This window comes from Rousettus aegyptiacus, unplaced genomic scaffold (assembly GCF_014176215.1).
Source record: "Rousettus aegyptiacus isolate mRouAeg1 unplaced genomic scaffold, mRouAeg1.p scaffold_m13_p_6, whole genome shotgun sequence".
Lineage (NCBI taxonomy): Eukaryota > Metazoa > Chordata > Mammalia > Chiroptera > Pteropodidae > Rousettus > Rousettus aegyptiacus.
In genome coordinates, this window is record NW_023416309.1 from 35,541,756 (window position 1) to 35,565,490 (window position 23,735).

The following is a 23,735-nucleotide window of genomic DNA, read 5'->3' on the forward strand; positions in this document are numbered from 1 at the left end:
TGGGTGTCCCCGCGGTTTGCATACTCGTGGGCGACCACGATGCCCAGAACGGCGTAGGCAAATGCGTGTGGCCAGGGACGGTGCTTTACAAGGTCTTTTAATCTTTGACTCTTCCCGGATTTCTTTGGAAGTGTTTGGGAAATCGGGCTCCTCCTCTCACAATGAAGGGACTTAATTTTTTTTAATCACTGTCCTGCATTTTGTGCCTCTCTTCAAGTAGCTTATCTCATCTTTGTCACAGATACTGATTTTGTGATCTGTTTTCCATCCGTAAGGTCTCGAGAGCAAAAGAAAGCTTATTCCTTTCGTGTAGTGCCCGCCCCTCGCCTGGCCCAAGACGGGCTCTCCAGGCGTGTTTGTGGAATGCTGAATGATTTCCTATGACCTGCTGGCACTCAAAAGGTTGTGATTCTGATGTTTTATTTTGAAACAGCTTTTGCCTTAATAACCATTGTCTGATGTAGTTACATATTAGTGAGATTTATGTGCATTTCTATATTTTACAACTATATTTGTGTAAATTATACTGTCTGCTTTAGTAATTCTGCCAAAATTTCAATGGGAAGATTTATGCATTGCAAGAATATGTTTTTTTCAAAATGACTTTTTTTTATCCTGAATAAATTTAAGAATTCTACTTCAGATTATTAAAATAATAATAATAAATAAATAATAATAAAAAGCCTTTGAGTCTTAAGCATATTACCGAACAGAGACTGGCCTGGCAGTGGAGCCCATCGTGAAAAGCCAGCAGACTCAAAAGATTCTGAGCTTCCTGTGGGTGTTGGTCTTAAAGAGATTAAGAAGAAATCTGTCAATTTCTGGATCCCACTTCAAAGACCAAGAATCCCATTCCTTTTGGAATTCTTTCCCTCTCAGCTTCCCCAATTTCCCCATTGTTCTCTTTCCTTCCACATACTCTCAGAAACAGCATAGGCTGTCCCACTAGAGTATTACTTCATCAAGCAAACTGAAAACTTTTGCCCAGGCTCTTCCCAAGTGTTTGAATTCTTTCCCAAATGGAAACTTATACATGGTCACTCCCATCCTTTCAGCCTTTTCTCCAGTTTCCTTAAGGGTGAGGCTTCTGCATTTCAATTCAAAACCAACATCTCCCAGCTTCATCAGACTCTTGTATCACTAATTATCCCTTTTCTCCTTTGTCTCCCTAATGGGTCCTTCCCCTTGGCCAATAAACATTGAAATTTCTTCCATCCTTCATTTTTTTCTAATGACCCAATCTCCTTTCAGTTACTGTTTTATTTTCTTCCTTCCTTTGTCTTTCCAGAAAAATTATCGCCGCTTACTTTTCTGTATTATCACAGCCCAAGCTATGCTAGCTTTTTGGAGAATTAAGTCATACTCTTGGCCTATTTTAAATTTATAATCAACTAAAGTCTTTGGATCATTTTTAAACAATTGTTGCCAAACAAAATCTCTTCCATCTTGAACTTGAGCAATCTATTATTTGAATGCAAACTTTAAAAAATGGAAGTTTACTAATTTAATCTTGCTGATTTCTCAGCTTTGTGTCATTGCACATCCACTCAATCCACTGCTAAGCTCCATTTGGGCTCTAGATTCTCTTGCATCCTCCAAACCTTTCCTGGACACTTGAGCTTAGAGGAGTCACTGCACTATCCTGAATTAGTTTCACATGGATTGTACTCAGAGATTTCTGTGAGTGCTTTTGAAAGGTCTGTTAACCCAATTGGCTCTGCCTGTAACATCCCACTGAAACTGCTCTCATTAAGGTCATCAAGACCTCCAAGCTGAGAATTTTTTCTAAGTATGCACTGAATTGCATCATTTCCTTTTTTTTTAACCTCACTAGATCTCTCCACTGCATTTCTTCTTTCTCACATTAGAATTTCAACTCCTTTGGCTCTCCTAACAGCCTCTTCCTCAGATTCTCCTACCTCCATTCCTTTTTTCTCTTGCCTGTTCAATGTTTGTTGACTCTCAGGGTTCTACTCTTTTTTTTGTTTTGTTTTGTTTTTATGCCTACAGTACCTAGGTATTCCTAGGTGGTCTCCCATCCAAGAACTAACTAGGCCCAACACTTCTTAGCTTCCGAGTTCAGACTAGATGAGGCACGTTCAGGGTAACATAGCCGTAGACTCAGTGTTCTACTCTTGGCCCACTTTTCTACTTCTCATTCTTCTTTCTCTTCCAGCATAATTTCATCTATCTACCTAAGCGAGTCCCCAATTTTTTGTCCTGTCCAGACCTCTCCCTCAAGCATGGTAACCACGGACTTCAGTTCACCATGTTTAAAAATAAACTTTCTTTTTTTTTCACTTGCACCTCTTCCAACATTTCCTATTCCATTCATTTACCCACAACTAGAATCTCCACAATCCATAGGTCTTTGGAAACAAGCCAGGGCTTTATTGATCACTCATGTCTTACAATTCTCCCATTTTCTAAAAATAAACTGGTTTGAAACTGTCACTTAGTGGACATGGTACCACAAGATTTCTGATGTTCTAGTCCCATAAGGTAATTTGTATGTTATAACTAGGGATCTCGGAGAAACCAAAAGTGCATAACAGACAAAGTAAATGCTTTAAACATAGTTAAAATGTAGTTGAGAAAAAATATGGAGTTGAGAAAGATAATTATGTATGACCAAATACAGAGTAATAATAAAAGAAATTGCATAGGTGCTAAAAGAAAGAAAGAAAGAAAGAAAGAAAGAAAGAAAGAAAGAAAGAAAGAAAGAAAAGAAAGAAAGAAAGAAAGAAAGAAAGAAAGAAGAAAAGAAGAAGGAAGGAAGGAAGGAAGGAAGGAAGGAAGGAAGGAAGGAAGGAAGGAAGAGGAAGGAAGGAAGGAAGGAAGAAAGAAAGGAAGGAAAGATGGTACTTTGGAGGAAATGACAGATCAATGTATGCTTTAAGTTACCCTTGAAGAAAAGATCAAGTTCAAATAAGTGGGATAATATTTTCTAAGCAATGTCATACAGGTAGTACAAATAACGTATACTGTGGTCCATCATGAAATTAAGTTAAAATAGCTAATAATATTAATTATAACTTTTAATTATTAAATTAAAATCAATTGTTAATGAAAATCCAAACTAATAACAAAAATAGTAATAATAATATAGCAGGTGTTATTGGTGTCCCATTGGCATCCTCTCAGGACTTCCCATCCCATAAATTCCCAAAAAAGTCCTCTATAAGTGCTTGCAACTTTTCACCTGAGGATTTTTTCTCAACCCCTGCAAGACAGGCCAGAAGTACCAAGGAATTTTCACCCTGAGAGCAGCCTTGAACATATTAAAAATGAAAGCTAAAGGATAAATATACCAATTTTGGTAGACTGAAAAATGTCATACAACGTTTTCAGGTTCTGATCCCTGAAACCTGTGAATATTACTTCATATGGCCAAAGGTGTAATTAAGTTAAGAATCTCGAGATGGGGAGATTATCCTGGACTAGCCAGGTAACCCCTAAACACAATCACATGTGTCCTTATACAAGCTAGGAAGAGGGAGATTTCACATAGGCAGAAGAGGAAAAGACAGTATGATTTAAAAAGTAGAGACTATATTGATGTAGCCAAAAATCAAGAAATGCCAGTAGCCATCGAAGGAGGAAGAGACTAGGAAAAGATTCTCCCCTACAGTCTCTGAAAAAAGGGAGGCCATACTGACAACATGATTCTTGTGATAATGATTTTGGATTTCTGGCCTCTAGATCCGTGAAGAAATAAACTGTTGTTTTCAGCCACCAACTTTGTGGTAATTTGTTAGAGCAGCCATAGAAAACTAATACCCAAACATTTGTACTAATAAATATACCAATGTCATCACTCCTCAGAGATAGGACAACTCTGAGGTACATTCCACCTTATCTCTGAGAGGTTCACAAAAGGATTGAGCCCACCTGGAGAGGTAACTTACTCATCAGTCTACTCTATTACTGTCTTTCTCTTCCATGTCTCACTTCTCCATCGTGCTATCAGTAGTTCCGGGACCCTCCTTCAAAACAAACCTCTTAACACTCAGATCTCTGTGTATTAGCTTCTTGAAGCTGCCATAACAATGTGCCACAAATTGCATGACTTATAACAACGGAAATTTATTCTCTCGCAGTTCTGGAGGTTAGAGTTAGAAATAAAGATGTGGGAAAAATTGATTCTTTTTTAAGGCTCCGAGGGAGAATCTGTTCTGTTTCTCTCCTAGCTGCTAGTAATGGATGGCAATCACTGGCATTCTTTATCTTGTAGATGCATCACTGTAATCTCTGCATCCATCTCTACATAGCATTCTCCCTGTATCTCTGTGTCTTCACATGGCCATCTTCCCCTTATGTAAGGACACTATATTGGATTAGAGGCCCACTCTGATGACCTCCTCTCAACTTAATCATATCTGCAAAGACTCTATTTTCAAATAAGATCACGTTCATAGGTATTGAGGGTTAGGATTTTAATATCTTTTGGAGGAGTATACAGTTCAACCCATAACACCTTTCCTGACTCAGGGTCAAATTTGGGGGTCCCTAATGTAAGACAGTTATCACTTATTAAGCACATCATATAGTACCCTAAATAGAAATTATTTTGTTTTATCCTCAATAATTTTAAGATAAATATTAGCTTTATTTTAAAGTTAGTGAATCTGAGGATTAGATATTACAGTCCAGCAAAGTCTATGTTTACACCAAATGGGAAATATAAGTTGTCAGTCCCACTCCAATGGGAGTGTTTTTCAGCAAAAGGGATCAAATGCCTTAAGCTCTTTTCCTAATCTGCAATATTATAGATCAGAAAAAAGTAAAAGAGGGATTTTCCTAAGGTTGTGATATATGTTCTTTCATTTAAGATTGTTGTTGACAAATTAAACTTCTAAGACATGACATTTCCTCTTTCTTTACTTGAATTGGTTGTTCGGAGCCAATCTTTATTTATTCATTGCTTTCCAAAATCTCTAGGGAAGAGGAAGTAAATTCCACACACAAAGTCATGTACAGTTTCTGATAGTCCCTTTGGCAGCAACAGTTCCTCACTCTCCTCTCTGTACCAGACTCTGCTAGGAGCTCTCAGAAAGAAATGTTCTGTAAGACAAAGACTCATTGTCTCTAGGCCTCTATTCTAAAGCTGTGGGGAAGCATAGCCAAGCAAGGATGAGACTATAGAATGAAACTGACATCTAAGATATTGTGAATGTCATTCTCACACACTCCAAATGAACCCTAAGGGGGGATTCCTGTCCCTGCTTATTCTAATGTTCTCTACTCCATCTATCACCAAAGCTTGAGTCCTTCCTCCAGGTACAAGTTTGGAAATACTTTCACTCATGGCCTTATCTGCACACACTCCGAAGTCCTGCTTTATGCTTCTGACTCTTTATCTTTTTTTTCCCCAAACTCATGCTGATTGTAATTAAAATCCATTTGGTAAATAAATGGATACAAAAGTGAAATAAGTAGATATTTTCGAATAGATCAATGAGAGGTTTAGATGTTCCCAAATATCTCCCCCTATATCTGTCACACCAGAAAGAAGATAAAATTCTGCTCCTAAAGGCATCTCTTCTTTGGATCCATTTAGAGCAAAACTACTTTTTAATATTCTATTTAGTAATTTTTAACATTTAGAGAAAAAAGGAATCGGTAACTTCTGGAGGTGACAAAAATGAGAAGTGGAGGAAGGGAAGGGTGTTAAGTGAAAGAGCTAAGTTCCAAAACAGCTAGCTTTCAAACATAATATAATGATGTGTGTGTATCATAATATAATAATAATTTCAATGGGCGTATGCATTATCCATTTCTGCTTTACAAATTACCCTAAAACTTAACAACTTAAAACAGTAATAAACATTTATTATTTCATGCAATCTCCGTGGGTCTGGAATTTAGGAGTGGCTTAGACGATGGCTCTGATTCTGGAAGTTGCAGTCTAGATGTTGGACAAGGCTGCAGTCATCCAAAGATTTCACTGAGGCCCAAGGACTGGCTTCTGACATGGCTCACTCATATGGCTCTTGGCCAGAGGCCTCACTTCCTTACTGGCTGTTGGCAGGAAGTTTCAGTTTCTCACTATGTCTTCATGACATAGCAGCTGGCTTCCCCCAGAGCAGGTTATGCAAGAGAGAGCAAGGGGAACACTCTCATACTTTTTAAGATTTAGTCTTGAAGGTTGTCTCTTCTGCTATACAATTTGTTAGAAGCGAGTTACTTAATTCAGACCACATTCGATGATAGGGAAATTAGAGTTTACTTTTTGGAGGGAAGAGTGTCAAAGAATTTGTGGACGTATTTAAAAACCATTAGTGTTGTATACAATGAACATCTTTTGAGCATCTTTATTGATACCTGAGTAGGCACTGGAATTCAAACACAAATTTTTTCTTATAACTCAGAGCTAAAGAAATCAGAATTTTTATGTAGGTAAACAAGAAGCAATTTAGAATTCAAGGCATTATGGGACTATATGATAGGTTTAAAGCTAAACAGACATGAAGGCGAGATTTAAATCCTGAACAACATGTTGCTATTCCTGCCACCATTAGAGTTAGTACCCACCACAAGAAAAAAAAAAATCATGGACCACATGAGGGACCGATTTTCTTCTAAGCAGAGGAAAAAGCTTATTTTGTAACCTGTGTTACGACCCATTCATAAAACTTTGTACTACCCACTCATAAAACTGAACTGAGAACTAAATACCAAAGTACAGTGATAGTGACTTATCCTATCTTATAATGCCTAACACCTAGGTGACTATTTTTTCTCTTCAAATAATAAAAAATATTTACTGGTTTGTTTAATTAAGTATGTACCATGGTTCTTCTGGGTGTTTTCTGTTACCTGTTTCTTTGATATGGTCAGCTCTCTTCTTTAGAATTTAGAGCAGTCACAAGGGCACAAACTGTAGGCCCATGGACTAACGTTTGCCAGTGAAGTTGTTTTGTTTGATTAAAACAGCATCGTGTGTGTGTGTGTGTGCATTATATTATTGTTAATTGATTTTTTAATCCCTTTAGGTGGGGCATATGCTCAGTATGCACTCTCTATTTCTCACAGCACTCATTCCTCACCTTTCTGTTGTCTAATAATCATGAACTTATTGGTTCCTAAAGGCAGCTAAGTATGAGACTACTATGAGATTACATTATGTCATTCTAGTTCAGCCTATTCTTACTCTCCATCCCAAGGATAAGCTGTTTTCTGTAAATCACTTTTGTCTTTAAATCAAAAGTCCTGTTTTGGTAACCATTCCCCTTTTTAGTTTAGTTAGTATCCCCCTTCATTCTGCTAAACCCTTGTTTTCCCTCTCTCCTTTCCTCCCAGTCAGCATTCTTGGTAAGTCTCCCTATCCTACTAATCTCAATACCCACATCCTAAATGGTATATGAGGAAAAGCATGAATGTTGAGGGCGGAAAGACATAGTTCTTACTAATTTTTAAAATGGGGATAATGATAATCTATATATAGCACCTGGCATGTAAAAGGTGTGGTAAACATAAAAACATTCTCTTCTTTCTGGCAAGCACTTTCAAGACCTTGTCATTATTTGCACAGCCCTTCCACTCTGATTCTCTTTTCCTATCTTTATTCTTCTCAGTTCATTGATATATTCTTTTATTAATTCACTTATTCAACAAACATTAATTGGTCCCTTATTCTATATCACCCATTCTGTCAGGGGCTGAGAAAGGGAAAATGATACACCATCCCTGCCCTTGATAAGCTTATGGTCTACTAGTGGGAAGCAGATATTGATCAAAGAACCACACAAATAGATGTAAATTTTTCAAATTTAATTTTTAATTGTAATTAGTGCCAAAAAGGAGAGAGTATGTGGTGTTAAGATCTACCATAATAGGGGGATATGGCTGCATCTGAGAGATCATAGAAGGCTTTTCCTGAAGAAATGATGAGCTGAGATCTGAAGGAAATAGGAGTTAGTGTGTGTGTGTGTGTGTGTGTGTGTGTGTGTGTGTGTGTGTGTGATTAAAACTTCTAGCAGCTGGAATAGCATATGCAAAGCCCTGTGACTGAAGGGAGTACAGGTTTATTACAGGTCAGAGTTTGCTGCTTGCTAGATTGCTCCCTCTTCCTACCTTCTCCGCTTCATCCCTCCCTCCTTCTCACCTCCCTCCTTCCCTCCCCGCTTTCCTGCCTCCCTTCTTTCCTTTACTTCTTTCTTTTCTCCCTGAATGTGGAGAGTTATTAACACCTTTCTCAGATCTTGATACATTATCATCATTCATTCATGCAAAGACCGTCTATTGCATTTTTAATTTATCTGTATATTCAGTTTTCTTCCCTCTCAGCAATTCTCTTCTCTTCTTTTCCATAGGCAAGCATCTTAATGTATTTAACATAGATATTAAAAATTTATTCATTTCTTGTGAAAATATGTATTTCTGCTATTTTGTATTCATATTTTCAACTTATGTAAATGACATTGCATTATTCTCATTTCTTGTCATGCTTGGCACTATGTTTTTATTATCTATCCAAGTTGCTCTGTGTATATCTAATCTGTTGTTTCTGATTGTTACATAGTTATCTATCATGGTTCTTCTGCCACTTATTATACTATATATTTATCCCAATTCTCAATGTCTCCAATTTCTTTTCACTTCAAATAACAATAACAACACACATACTCATTAATAGTTAAGTAATTTGAAATATTTAAGATAAGTTCTTTTATTCATATAAAATTAGAAAATCTTTTGAAAAAATATAATCTCTCTTTGGTGAGGGTTCAGGAAAATGAACACTTTCACCTACAGTGCATGTGAGAAATATAAAGTTGTGCAATCTTTTTTGAGAGCAATTTGAAAATATGTGTCAAAGAACAAAATAGCAACTTTACAGTGCAGAAACCTAGGAGGCATTATCTTGACTAAGTTATTAAAGTTAGTATCACCAGTATTGAAATAAACCAACATTATGAGCTTCCAGATATGATGCATGGAAGAGGACACACATGGCTTTTGTGACATTCTTCCCAAAAATGCAACACTTGGATTTAATTATGAGGAAATAATTAAACCAACCTAAACTAAGGAACATCTTACAAAATAATTGGCCAAGAGCATCAAGGTCATTCAGGATCAGCTACGTAACTTACAAGGCCCAGTTCAAATTAGAAGGTGAGGTTCCGTCTTCAAAACTGATCAAGAATTTCAAGATGACAACAGCAGAGCATTAGAAGACTTGTTCAGGGCCTTATATGACTGGACAAGTAGCATGCCCATGAAGGTGGCCTGAGGTAATGAAAGATAAGGAAGACCGAGACACTGTCCTGCATTGGTTGATTAGAAGGGGGCATAAAGACCTTTTAGAATGCTTGATCTTATACCAGAACAAAGACATTACTGGGAAAAATGAAAAACAAACAAAGTTTGTAGATTACAGTATTATATCAATGTGAATGTTATAATTTTGATAATTGTGTTTTTGTTAGATGTTAACTTTTGGAGACTCTAAATGAAGAGCATATGGAAATACCTTTTACTGCTTTTGCAAATTTTGTTAAGTTTCAAATTATTTCAAAATGAAAAATAAAAAAATAATTTAAAATGTGGGAAATCAGTGAGCATTGTGGGACTCACCGAAATTGGCATGGACAATAATGCTCAAAGCTGGGTTTTGGAGGATAGATGAGAATTTAATGGATAGAAAGGAGATTTAATTAGACATAGGAAGAAAATATGTAAAACAATACAAAATTTTTGGCTTTCAAAAAAATAAAATTTATATCTATATCATTTCCCCTATCAATTTCATTTCTCATAAATTTTCGTGAGAAAATAACCAAAGACACGTACAAATAGTTGTATAAGGGAATTAAACTGCAACAGTAAGCAATTAGAAATCATCAAAATGACCAATAATGGGATTGGTAGAATATACTTTTATTTCATCCACAGAATGGGAAACAACATAGCAAATTAAATCATCTGTAAAAGGGCATCGATTAATATTAAAATAGACTACTGCTAGGTGATGGGATTGTGACTTTAAAAATTTTTTTATATTCTGTTCTATTGCAAAATAGCCTCTTGTTATATTTTTGTAATCACTGGGGGCGGGGGGGGGTGGCGAGTTATATATATATATTTAGCCTACTTCAGGTCTGGCCCCAAACGTTTCTGAAAACACTAACACTTGACAAATTTAATCCTCCTTATACTGAATTTAAATAAAAACTCATTAGATTATAGCAGTAACAACTCTTTACAGACTTGTCATCGTTTTTGCAAGTTTGTCTATAGTGTTTAAATGTAGGCTTATAGATGATTTTCCCTCCAAATCCAGCTGGATGCTCTCCTGTATCACAAAAAAAATATTTACAATTCTTATTTCTACACAGCTCATAGCTATGGCACATATTTGGAAATGCCTTTCAGAGCATTCTTTTAAAGAGTTACCATTTGATCACTTTTCTAAATATCATAAAAGGAAAAGTATTAAAAAATCTCAAAAATTCTATCATTCTCTTTTCATGTCTATCTTTTTTGACCTTTATCAAGCTTGATATAGTTTTACATATCATTGTAATTATGATAAGTGATTGTGTATCTCTATATTTTATTTAATATTATTTGTAAAATTTTTTCATATTTCTGCATTTGTATCATTTTAATTATCGTCAAAATATTTCTTTAGAAATATATGATCTAGTTTTTCCTACACTTCCATAGTATCAACAATTTAGGTAATTTCTAATTTCTATCTATTAAAGATTTTACTGCAAGCATCCTTTTATAGCTTTTATTTTATCCTTTTGAATGATTTCCTATGACAGAGTCCCAGGAGTAGCATTACAGTACCTCTTGACATGTGACATCAGTTTGCTTCCCCAAAAGGCCCAGTGTGCATTTCTAAAGCGTTTCATGTTTCTTGGTTTGTGGCCATCCAGCTGTGGCTTCCCAAACAGCAGCTGCTTTATGATTTTACTATCATTCATTTCCCACACATATCTCACCCTGCTGAGCTAATCTGCAATATGTATCCTCTCACTACTTGTTATCTAACAACCTTAGTCCTAGTCACCCTTTTACCAGCTGAGTCTTTACAAGGCATGCCTGGAATTTAAACCATTTGTAGAAGTTGTAGATGATTTTAGTAGAAATTCAAGTTGCATAGTTCCACATAAGATTGTTCATTTACATTGTTTTACAGAACTTTCTTTTGGCTTTCGGTGCCAAATTTATTCCACATCTTGTCATCGAATTTCAAATGGAAATAATCACTAAATTTTTTTTTTAATCAATTTATTGTTAAAGACTCACAGCTTTCAGATTGGTATATAGTGAAGACAACCTATGATTATTTTAGGTATCATTAGTGCATACTCATACAAAACAAATCATGTTTAGGTTAAACATTCATCCATAGATGATGAAATTGCACGCTTCTACAAGTAAAAATTAGCATTGGGCAGTTTCCGAATCACGGTCTTCAGGATTACAGATATGATTAATCTTTTGATTTGAGAATTTCTTGGGGACTAGACACTTATTTTGATACTTTTATTCATCCATTTATTCAAGTATTCCTTTAATAAATGTTTATTGAACAGCTACTATGTGCTTGACACTGTGCTAAATACTATTGCTAAAAAGATGAACAAAACAAATATACTCCCTCTCCTTACAGAGCTTGCATTGTAGTGTGTGTGTGTGTGTGTGTGTGTGTGTAAATGCTAGCAAAAAAAAAAAACTCATAGAATTACAGCTATGATACTGACTACAAAGAAAAATGGTGCATAAAAGCATGTAACTAGAGTCTAAGTGATTGGAGGAGAGATCAGAGAAGGCTTCCCTGAGCAGGTAACGTTAAAATTGTGTCCTGAAGAAAGAATAGGTGTTAGCCAGGTTAACAAGGTGGAGAAGAGCCCCTCGGCAGCAGGAGCAACATGTATGAAGACTCTTAGGGAAGAAGGGCTTAGGACATAATTTCAGAAACAGAAAAAAGGGCAATGTGTCAAAAACATATTAAGTGAGGAAAAGATAAATGTGAGATGAAGCTGGAGGTGAAGATAAAAGTTAGTTTAACAAAGACCCAGATAATCATGGAGAATGTCCTAGAAAGATAAACTGACAGAAGGAGATTCGTGGTAGCTAAGACGAAAAGAAAGCCAATGTAACTGAAGTTCAGGGAGTTTGGGAGAGAAGTGGGAGAGGAGGCTAGACAGGCAGACCATGAAGAGCTTTGTAGGTCAAGAAAAAAGATTCTGTCTGTGGCCTTAAGAAAATAGGAAGCTACTACTTTTTGATTAAAGAAGAATCCTCCCAAAGAGTACTTCAAAGAAACAGCCAAAAATGTAGGAGAAAAAAATGGAAGCAATAGGGTAATGAAAACAGGAAAAACTGTTTTTCTTAAAAGATTGAAAGATTAATGTGATGAAGACTGAAAAAGCAGGGCAATGACATGATCAGATTTGTGTTTATAAAAAAGTACTTTGACCACAGCATGGAAGGTTGTTTGGATATGGGCCCAAGTGAATGTGGGGAGTTTAATTTTGTCTCCCAGAAATGAGATGATGGTAATTTAGTCTAGGTGGGTGGATATAGTGTGAAATGAATAAATTTGAAGACATTTATATTAGATCTTCAGACCTTATTCATTTTATAGTTGAAAGTTTGTAGGAACTTTCAGCCATCTAATTTCAGAGAATCTAATGTAAAACATGGTGACTATAGTTGATAACACTGTATTATATAATTAACAAATGAAGATACTTAGGAGGTAAAACTTCAGCAACTACTTGGTATATTAGCTTCCTAAGGTTGTGATAACAAATTACTGCAAACTTGGTAGCTTAAAACAATAGATACTTATTCTCTCACAGTTTTGGAGATCAGAAGTCTGAAATCAAGGTGTTGGCAAACTTGCCCTCATTTAAAGTCTTTGAAGGAGAATTTATTTCATGCCTCTCTCCTAAGTTATGGTGGCTGACAACAATCCTTTGTGTTCCTTTGTGTGTAGACCTATCACTCCAATCTCTTCTCTCATCTTAGCATGGACACCCTTGCATTTCTGTGTGTCCTTTTCTGTCTTTTATAAAAATATCTGTTACATCTATTTGTTAGCTCTATGAGAAGAGGGTGTATGTCTAATTCAGGATGATCTCATTCCAAGAGCTTTACCTTCATTACATCTGCAAAGACTCTTTTCTAAATAAAGGTCACATTCTCAGGAACTCGGGGTTAGAAATTGGACCTATCTTTTCGAGGGACACAATTCAACCCACTACACTTAGCTCTTTGAACAAGGAAAAGGGAGGTATCAAGGATGACTCTTGGGTTCTATATTTGTGCAAGTGAATATGCGGTACTATCATTCAGTGAGATATGAAATATTATAATAAAACCAGATTTGGAGGAGGTAATTATGAGTTTAGACTTGAATATATTGAGTTTGAGGTGACTTTGAAACCACCAAGCTGGGTGTTGGGTACACGGTTAGCATATAAAATTCAGAGAAACTGAGTAGATGGTGGTGGTATGTATAAAGATGAAGAATGCTGTAAGAAAACTAGGAGAAACTTATGTTAGTCATTTTATGTTTAATGGCTAGAAATATCCACATGGAAATATCAAGAAGGCGTTTGAATTATAATGTAGAAGCTGTAGATATAAATTCTAAAGTCATCAGTTTATAGAGGATCATCTAGATCATGAGAATTGTTTGCCTGGGATAAAGTGGTTTGAGTGAGAAGAGAAAGTTCAGAACAATTTTATTAGAAAATGTCAGTCAAGGAGAAAGAAATCCTCCTTCTCCTGAAGAAACTGAGAAATATTGACCAAAGAGGTAGGAGGAAAACCAAGAGAATACGGCGACAATAAAGTAATGAAAACTAAGGAAAAGGAGTGTTTCTTGTAAAAGGGGAAAGAATATTTCAAAATGGAGGGAATGATCAACAGTATAAATGCTGTTGAAAGATCAAGCAAGATGGAGACTGAGAACTTTCTATTGGATTAAGGACAGGGAAGTCATTATTGAGAGTAAGGCATTAAGAACAGAAGCTAGAATGGAGTAATGGGAGGTGAGAAAATGGAAACATCTTTAAAAAATTTTTTTGGAAAAACCTTAAACTTACAAAAAGTCATAAACATAAAAATAGTACAAGGAATACTCATATATCTTTCTCAGATTTGCCTACTGTTAACATGTTATTCTATTTGTCACTTGCTGTGTGTGTATTTGTGTACATGCAAATTTTTTTCCTGAATTTTTAGTGGTAAATTATACATATTGTGGCTCTTTATCTGAAATACTCCAGTGCAATTTCCTAAGAATAGAAATATTTTCTTACAGAACTGATATAGCAATTATCAATTGGAAATATCAACACTTACATTGACACCTTTATTTAATCCAATGTGCATATGACAGTTGTGTCTATTGATCTAATATTGTCTTTTGTAGGATTTTTTTTTCGATAGTACGAAATCCAGTTTAGGGGCAGATACTGCATGTAATTGTCATATTGTTTTAATCTTTAATCTTAAACATGTCCATAACTTTTCTTTGCCTTTTATAATACTGGCACTTTTTAAAGAATAGAGTCGCTCCCATTTCATTTTTTTAAATATAATTTTTCTCATTTAGAGTTTGTCTGATGATTGTGTGTAATTAAGTTGAGATTATACACTCTTAGCCACATTGTATCTTTCTCATGATATCACATCTAGAAGTGCACAATGTGTAAACAACTTTTCAAAGAAGCTTGCTTGTTCAGGGAAGCAGAGAGATAAGATTGTAGCTATAAGGCAATATTTCTCAACATTGGCTGCAAATTAGAATTACTCGAGTAGCTTTTAATACCAGTGTAAGAGCTCCTCCTCCAGAGGTGTTGACTTAACCTGGGCTTGGGTGGGGCCCAGACATCAGCACTTTTAAAAACTTCCTAAATGTGAAGCTAAATTTGAGGAACATTGCTCAAGGGTATTTGGGTGGTGAGGCTGGTGCTTTACACCTTAGAAGGTAAAGCATGTTTGAATGCTTTTTGGTAATCCAGTATAACAAGAAAAATGTTGAAGATTAAAGAAAGATATGAGTTTTGCGGCCTTCTTTGAGGCCTTCGTACTTTTCCTGAGCACAACTGTAGCAAAATAATAATATGGGATAATGGTACCATATTTCACCCTTCATATTGAAGATTGGGTCATACATGTAGAATAATTATATGTATTTTGAGAATTTCTGTGAAAGTCAAATTTTCTTAGAAAATATAAGAATCCAAGTATATCAATGGTTTTCCATATTTTAAATAATTAATATTTTAAACCAGGATATAATGTTTATGCTTAGAGTTGTAGTAATGTAATAATATGTTATCAGGAATGTACCAGGGTATAATGTTTATGCTTAGAGTTGTAGTAATGTAATAATATGTTATCAAAAGTTTTTAATGTTAAACTCTTAAGGACTGCAAAAAGAATATGTTACACCTTGAAAATCAATTTATTTTTGTAAAATGAAATATATTACTTATCAGATAAGACAAACTTTTATTGCGGAAAGTGGGAACTAAAACCACTAACCACTAACAAAAATAGTAACATAATTTAGTATTATGTAACACATATTATTGTAAACAAAGTTACAAAATATAAATAAATGTGTTTCAGTTTTGAAGTCTGGCCTGAGAAAATAGTTGTGTGGGCTAATGTGGTTCATAAAACCTGTGCTGCTATTGACCATGCAAGAGGAAGATGATGACCAAATAAACCATTTAGAGAAATTGAAGTTTAAAAATAGGATAATTTCATAAATGGAGAAATAGAGTAGTAGCTAGGAAGGAATAAATTAACAAGGTAATTAGGGAAGATTTATTTGACAGCATGAAGAAAATTACAAGGATAAATTTTCTAGTAAGAGAGGGAAAAGGATGAATAGACAAAAGATTGAGATTAGACTCTTAGCTACCCTTATCTTTACCATCATATAACCATAATTATATCTAGATATGTCACACTATATTAACTTTAAATTTTTTAATTGAGGTAAAATTTACATAAAATAAAGCCATTAAAAGTATACAATATAGTGGTATTTAGTACATTCACAATGTCATGAAATCACCGCCTTTATCTGTTTCCAAAACATTTTCATCTCTCCAGAAGAAAACCCCATATCCTTCTCCCAACCATTGGCAATCACCAATCTGCATTCTTTCTGTATGGATATACCTATCCTGAATAGTTCTTATAAATGGAATTATACAATATGGACTTTTTGTATCTGACTTCTTTCACTTTACATGATGTTTTTGAGATTCATTCGTTTTGTAGCATATATCAGTACTTCATTCCTTTTTATGTCTAATAGTCCATTGTATGGATATAACACATTTTCTTTAGCCATTCCTCTGTTGGTGGACATTTGGGTCATTTCCATCTTTTAGTTTTTATGAACAGTGCTGCTGTGAACAGTCATGCACAAATTTTTGTTTGAACAACTTTCAACTCTTTCAGTTTTGTCCGAACATCTTACCTAAGAGTGGAAATGCTGGATTATGTGGTAATTTTATGTTCAACTTATTGAGGAACCAACCATCAAATCTTTTCTACAGCAGCTGTACCATTTCACATTTCTACCAGCAATACATGAGGATTCCACTTTCTTCACATTCTCTACAACACTTTTTATCTTACGCTTATTTTGATTATAGCCATCCTAGTAGGTGTGAGTGCTACCTTGTGGTTTTGATTTGCACTTCTTTAATGACTAATGATGTTGAGAATTATTTCATATGTTTATTAACAGCATATCTTCTTTGGAGAAATGTCTGTTTAAGTCCTTTACCCATTTTATATTAGGTTGTTTGTCTTCTTATTGAGTCGTATGAATTCTTTATATATCCTGATACCAAACTCTTATCAGGTATATGATTTGCAAGTCTTTTCTCTCTTCCTATATTAACTTTTCCACCTATGTTCTGGAAGTCATTTCTTCTTCTGAAAGATCTTGACAATAAATGCATTGCTATCTATGCCTATGACGCTTTGTCTTTTTTAGGGCCTTCAAAAATGCTAATTATAATAGACATTTGATGATTTTTAAACTAGGGGCTGGGAATATGGATGTCCATTTTTTTACATATGTATTATTATTCATATATAGGTTATATTCACTCTTTTGTGTATATGTATATATATTTATAAGGGAAAATATATAAAGGCTTGCCAATGTTTTCCTTTAATTACTACTGCATTCTATTTCTGTCCTCTCGTTGACATAGTTCTAGAATGAGCGATCTATATTTGTTGCTTCATTTTATCCACAACTAGTGCTTCTTTAATCCCTTGTAATATAACATCTTTGTCCATCCTAAAATGACTTTAAAAATTCAGAATGATTTTATTTTTAAGCATTATATATACATTTATGCTTAGAGTTGTAGTAATGTAGTAAAGTTCTTCTTAAGCTGTGCCACTCATGACTTCGCTAGCTACATTATGCAGATGACTCTTCAATCTGCATCTACAAACCTAAGCCATTACCTAAGTTTTAGACCTCGAACCATAGGGTGGATAGTCCCAGTCTTTTACTTTACCAGATATATTTCCCTTATTAATCAAATACTTTCCAATCCCAGTCCCCATTTCCTCATACCACATCACTTTCAGTCTCAGGAGTTTTGTAGTAATTACTGGTTCCTGCCTCTTCGATTCTTCAATCACTTCTTCTAAACTATGTTATCACGTTTTGTGATTTCTACTTTATTTTTATTTTTTCGTTATCGTCAGTCTTTTTTTAAAAATCTGATCTGCCAACTTAGCTTTTTCCACCAACTTGGGGAGTAGAAACCCTCACAGGTGTCACAATCTTTTGCCTAGGTGTGGCCTTTGTGGGAACCTTAGTTGCAGCCATAGCTTTTTTAGTTGCTTGCTTAGCCTTAAAATATAAGGCGCTTCATGAATTTGCCTGCCATCCTTGCGCAGGGGCCATTCTAATCTCTGCGTCGTTCCAATTTTCGTGTATGTGCTACCGAAGCGAGCACTGATTTCTACTTTAAACACACTTCATTTCCATTCAGCGGTTATCACCCCATTTTAATCCATTATCACAGGGTGCTGGATTTCAATGGCCTCTCTCTGCCTGACTCTCCTCTCCCTCCTTGAGTGATAATGGAAATCTTTTTGAAGAGCAATGTGATAAAACATGGTATTAAATAAGAAAGATAACTTTAGCAGTATTGTGGAAGATGAAGTGGAGAAGAGAGGGTGTTTACATGAGGCGATGAAGTCCTAAATTGTGGCAGTGGCGATGAAGAAGGGGGATGTAGACGTGTGAAGTCGGCTAGTGACCAGTTAGAGCTTGAAGGAAATACATCTAACATCCCGTATTCCATCTAATCCCATACACTAAGTACGTCAAATGAATTTTTTGCTAAGCGAGCCATTCCCGTGCTTCTTTAAGAACTGCCATCTCGGAGTGGGCCAACCACACGGATCGCGGATCCCAGATTGGCCGCGGGAGTGTCACGGAGCGGGTCTCTCTAGCTGCCGTCTCTATGGTTCGCGGAATCTCCAGGTCGGCGCTTGACCCGTCCGGCTTTTGCGCGTGCGCAAGCCCAGGCACGTGCCCGCCCTCCCGCAACTGCCCGAACCCGGGTGGGAGGGGTGGGTCTGGGAAGGTTGCGGCGGCGGCCGCCGCGGCCCCAGCACCCACGGCCGTTCCCGGGCCGATCCTGCGTGGGGGAGTCTCTGCCGCCTCCTCCGGTGACGCTCTCCCGGCCCCAGATGGTGGGTCCGGAGGATGCCGGAGCCTGCTCGGAAAGAAACCCCAAGTTGCTCCCTGTGCCCACGTCCGAGCCGGTGGGCCAGGAGGGGAAGATGATACCTGCCTCGGGCGGCTGTGGCGGAGGCGTCGGCGGTGTGGAGCCGCTGGAGGAAGGGGAGGGGACGCCGCCTCAGCAGCTTCTTCGGCGTTACCTTGCTGCAGCCGGGGGGCCGCTGGAGCCCGGACTGTGCCGCCGTCCGCTCCCCGCCGGCCCACCCCGCGCCCCGCGGCCGTCGGCAGCCCCGCGTTCGGACTCCTGCCCGCCGGACAAGGGCTCCAGGCACCGAGGCGCAGAAGCAGTGGATGCCGGCACATCGCGGTACGGCGGCATGACCAACGGGGACTCGGGCTTTCTGCCCGGCCAGGATTGCCACGACCTAGAAGAGGGTTGCGGGCTGGCCAGCGCCGGCGGCCGCGATCCGCACCACCTCCGCCTCCGTTCGGAGGGGCCTGGCGATGAGGGTGCGGACGGCGCGGGCAGCCAGTCCGACTGGGCCGCACCGCTCGAGGACCCGCTGCGGAGCTGCCGCCTGGCGCCGGCGGACGCCGAGGAACCCGAGCGCGCGGGGGGCCGGCCGGCCGGCGGCGGCGGCGGCGGCGGCGGCAGCGAGGACTTGGCGCGGGCGGGGGCCAGCGCCAGGGGGCCCGAGGAGGGCGCGTCTCTCGCCACCTCGGCTGAGAGGACTAGAGGGGGCGCAGGCGCCGAGCTACGCCTGGGCTTCTCCGACGTGTATTTGAATTCTCGGAATACGTTCGAGGTGAGCCGCGGTCAGAGCGCCGGCGACCATCAGCCCGCAGCGGGGCTGCGGGTGCCCGCGTCCGCCGCGGAGCAGGGCCCCGCGGGGACCTCGGCCCCGGCTCGACGGAGCGGCGGCTTCGCCGACTTCTTCGCCAGGTACAGCGCAGGCTGCGCAGGGGCTGCGGGCGGGTTCGGGCCGAGGCCGGGAGCTGGCCAAGAGCGGCTCGGGGGCCGCCTCCGTGTCCACGGCTCTCCCTGGCGTCGGGACTTAGCTTTGATTTGTCACCGGAGGAAGAGGAACTGAGTCTGTATTGTGCTGTCTGTAGGAGAAGTTGTGAGCTCTGTAGGGAGTTCATCTTTCTGTTCACCTGTCGGCAGTAGGCTCTACCTGTCATTCATACCTGCTTTCTGTGTGTTCAGGTCCTGCCAGCGTGGTAGTGCACGGTCTATGTAGTTTTGCCCCTTTCGGAAAAGGAGACAACCTTCAGTGTCCCCAATTAAAGAAAAATTTGTGCTATAAAGATTAGGGTCGCGGGTGAGGGCGGATGGCGGTGTGTTTGTACAGGGGTGTGGTTGTGAAAGAGAAAGGGAAGTCATTTTGCAGAGTTGCCTGCATGGAATCTGAATCCATTCAAGTAGTTTGGGAATTCTTGAAATTAGAAGAGGTTGTGTTTAACCGTTTCTTTCAGTGGCCTTTATTCATATGCAGTTTGGTATGTAGAATTTGATCCCAGCCTAAAAAATCAAATTACAGTGGTTGTTTATCTAGACAAATCCCTCTTATCTACTTAATGCTGGATAGGCCTCCACTTTTTTCAACAACTTTTAAATTTTTTATGGTATTGTAAATATCATTCTTGAAATTAAATTATGGTGCTGGACATTGCAGATTTAAAAATGGAGCTTTGTTGGTGGGTCTGGGATAAATAAATAGTCAGAAAATACTCATAGTAATGCACATTAATAAAAAGTAAGAGCAATCTCCCTTGAGTCAGATTTTGACATGCTTTAAAAAAATGTGGAGAAGTAGCCCCAAATGCTAAAACACTCCCTTTCAGAATTCTGTGTTGTTTTTGTTCCTTTTTCAAGAATCTTGACAAAACCCAGAAATCAACAAATTCTGCAGTTTAAGATATAGAGGATCATACAATTAGTGTGCATTGTAGACAAACAAAGCTTTCTGCTTGTAATGAATAGTTCTTATTCTTTTTTTCTACTTTGTTATCCTTTATTTTTCCTGCTTGTAAAATTTACAAATAAATTATAAAGTTGTTTAAATCAAGATTGGGAAATTCTAATTTTGTGTTAGTCATAGAACAAAATATGTAGACTCGTGAGTTATGCATTTGTGCTAGTAGTTTCAAAAATATACTTAAAATTTGTGGCAATATTTTAAAAGCTTTTCAGGTGAGTTAAGTTTATGACCTTGTGCGGCCTTTGGGTGTTTATTGGTTATATTTTGATGTCAACTGTCTGGCAATTTTAGACCTGGAAAGGGCTTTGGAGAGCAGTAATTCAACCAGTATACCCAAAGTACGTACTCTGTGCTGCCCATTGGGAATAGAAATGATTTGGACAATGGTCCTTGAGTTGGATGGAGAGTGCAGGCTAGGGGATTAAGTTCGAAGATATATGTATATATGCATTACAATTTATGAGTTGCAGCAAGGTAAATCTATTATAAGAGGCTTTCATACTATTAACAGTAGGCAGGAATTATGATATAATTTAAATTTTTTTCTTTAACTTTTAGGTGAATAGGACTTTAATTAATATAGCTAATTGACATTCCTAGGGCCACACTAATGATGTGTATCAGATCACTGGGTTTGAAGTCAGAAAACAAAGTTCCTAAAATAAATTTCTCTAAACCTCATTTTTCTTAATTGAGATCTGAATGTAATGTAATGTAAAGATTCTAGGTGTCATTGCTTTTTTTGCATAACATTGGTGGGAAAAGGCAGAGTCTGATATAGGCAGTTTTTCTCTTAGCATTAGCCAGAACCTTAACTGGATTCTGAACACCTTAACGGCAAAGACTGTGACATTCATTTATGAATCTACAATGCCTGGTGCTGGTATGAAGAATCCCACTCAAGTGGTGTTGAATTAGCAGCTTGCATGGACCCTCCCTCTTTATTGTTCTCTAGGTAGTAATTTGTATCTAATAAGTTTGAATACTCTCTCATCACCTAAGCAGAATAATCAGAAATTTTCCTTGTTCCTTAAGCCTAAGAGGTTTTCTTGGTTCCTATGCACAGTTGTCGTTCTCAACTCTAAAGCTCTGGGTGAGGGCTCCCTTTGGGGTATCTTTTTTTAGGGTGTATTTTTGTTCTTGGATACAACCCCCTACCCCTGCTTCATTTTTTGATGAAGAAGCTCACTGTCTAAAGTAGGTAGGTAGTTTAGTTAGCTAAATGGTAGAGCTGCAATGAGAAACCAGGATTTCTCATTTTCAGTCCAGATTTACATTCCATCACTATTGCTGTTCACCTGTGGCCTCTTTTCTCTCCCACCTGATTATCCTCCATCTTTCCCTTCCCACTTCCTCTCTTTTCCTTCCCTGGGGGAACGGGGCGGGGGGAGGGGGGTAGGAATCTATAATAGAAATAAATACTTCTAAAGAATAGCTTCATGTTTCTTTTAACATAACTAAAGAGAGGGAAACATTTTACAGCAATCTATCTATTATTACAAAGTGATGTTCAGTTTGGACACATCATTGACAAAAGCTTCATTGAGTGAGGTAGACATCTAATAAGAGAAAGGAATTTGGTCCAGGTGGGACTGCTCTAGTGATTCCTGCTTTCCCTTCCTTCCAGATGAGTTGAGTTGTTCTGTCCCTATTGGGGACAGAACAGGGGCTTGCTTCAGCTTTATATAGGCATCTCTCTGTGTTTATGGCAATTTGACTGTGGGAACTCTAGAAGTAACATTCACTAAGATCCTTGGCCCTTTCCTGTCTACAAATGTCTTGAAATGCTAGATGGGTACTACTACCCCCACTGTCACCAACTCAGCAGTGAGGAGGTGAAAACTTAAAAGCTTTTGTTTCTAGGCTAGCTTTTGTTCCTCAATGATCTGTTTATTACTCTTTTAAAAATAAAGTAGCTTTAACCATTTTTATGGGTCCTTAAAGCAAATTTATTTCTTAATTGTTTTCAAAGTAGAATGGATCATATTTTAGGTAGATATGTATTTTTAAAGGTGTATTTATAGGCGTATTTTTCAAAAGCCATTTTTACTTTTGGGCCTTGTTTGGAATGCACTGGCATAGTTACTGCTATTTAGAAATACACAAGTATCTATCTGTCTCCCGGTAGTATTGATAATTTTTACAGTCTTCATGATGAATTACAAGAATTTGGTGGTCTTAACAGGCATAGCAAAGTACGAAAGAAAGTATTGATTATTTTCCTTCTGTCTGAAAAGAAAATTGACTTTACACATTCTGAAACATATAGATTCAGATAGATTTCCATTTAATTACTGATTTCTGAAACTTCCTAAATGTTATGGCAAAAAACTACTTTCACAGAGTCCTTTGTATTAGTTAGGCTGGATAGGGAAGACTAGACACTCTTTTAGTTATTTCTTTTCACATCTGGATAGTCTCTTCTCCCCAATATGAAAATGGTTGAGAGAATATATTCTTCTTTTAAATTATGATATTAAGCATTTAAAATCTAAAGTAATAATTTTTCTCAATTTAAGATTCTTAGAAACAACAAAATCAACCACGTATTTTTTTTCCACCTGAATTTACACTAGTTGACAAAATCATAATTCACTTGATTGACCCATCATAGACCTCTGTCAAATAGGGCTTCCTTATTTGTTCCGGTGTGTATTTCTCCCAGCTGACTAAAATAAAAGCTACAGTTTCAAAATGTGTTTCTTTAAAAATTCCTTCTTCAACATCTTGATTAAGGCAAAGCATTAAACTTCTGATAAGTTTTTAAAAGACTTTTATGGCTCCCAAAGCAAGCAGTTTTTTAATATAGGTATGGAATAATTATAAATAGAATAATAAAACATCTGGATCTAAATTAAAAATTTTCATTACTATAAGAGATTATAAAAATAAACGCAAAAGTATTTCTATGTCATTAACGGAATGCCTTTGGCATTATTTGCATATTAGTAGAATTAAAGTTAAAATTGTAGAAAAGCTGGAAAGAATGTGTAATTGCTCTAGAATAAAAATAGAAGTGTGTAGATTGTAGA

General features: G+C 37.5%; 1 protein-coding gene and 1 non-coding gene across 6 annotated transcripts in view; one reads left to right on the top strand and one right to left on the bottom strand.

The window, feature by feature from the left end:
* The window catches only part of TBC1D12 (TBC1 domain family member 12), an 89,258-nt gene that overhangs the window by 230 nt on the left and 65,293 nt on the right, over window positions 1-23,735 (top strand). Inside the window, exon 1 of one of the 5 annotated variants that reach the window (XM_016164155.2) lies at window positions 18,585-19,664. The exons of 1 other annotated variant lie outside the window; for it this stretch is intronic. In XM_016164155.2, coding sequence (XP_016019641.2) covers window positions 18,730-19,664 — 935 coding nt within the window. In that variant the 5' untranslated portion in view covers window positions 18,585-18,729. Of the gene's footprint in view, window positions 1-18,584; window positions 19,665-23,735 lie in introns of those variants that run through there. 3 more of the 5 variants (XM_036223084.1, XM_036223087.1, XM_036223088.1) reach the window with 3 other exon arrangements.
* Window positions 17,884-17,987, bottom strand: LOC118604406. Its single transcript, XR_004951719.1, has one exon. It is a non-coding gene; the product is annotated as a U6 spliceosomal RNA (small nuclear RNA).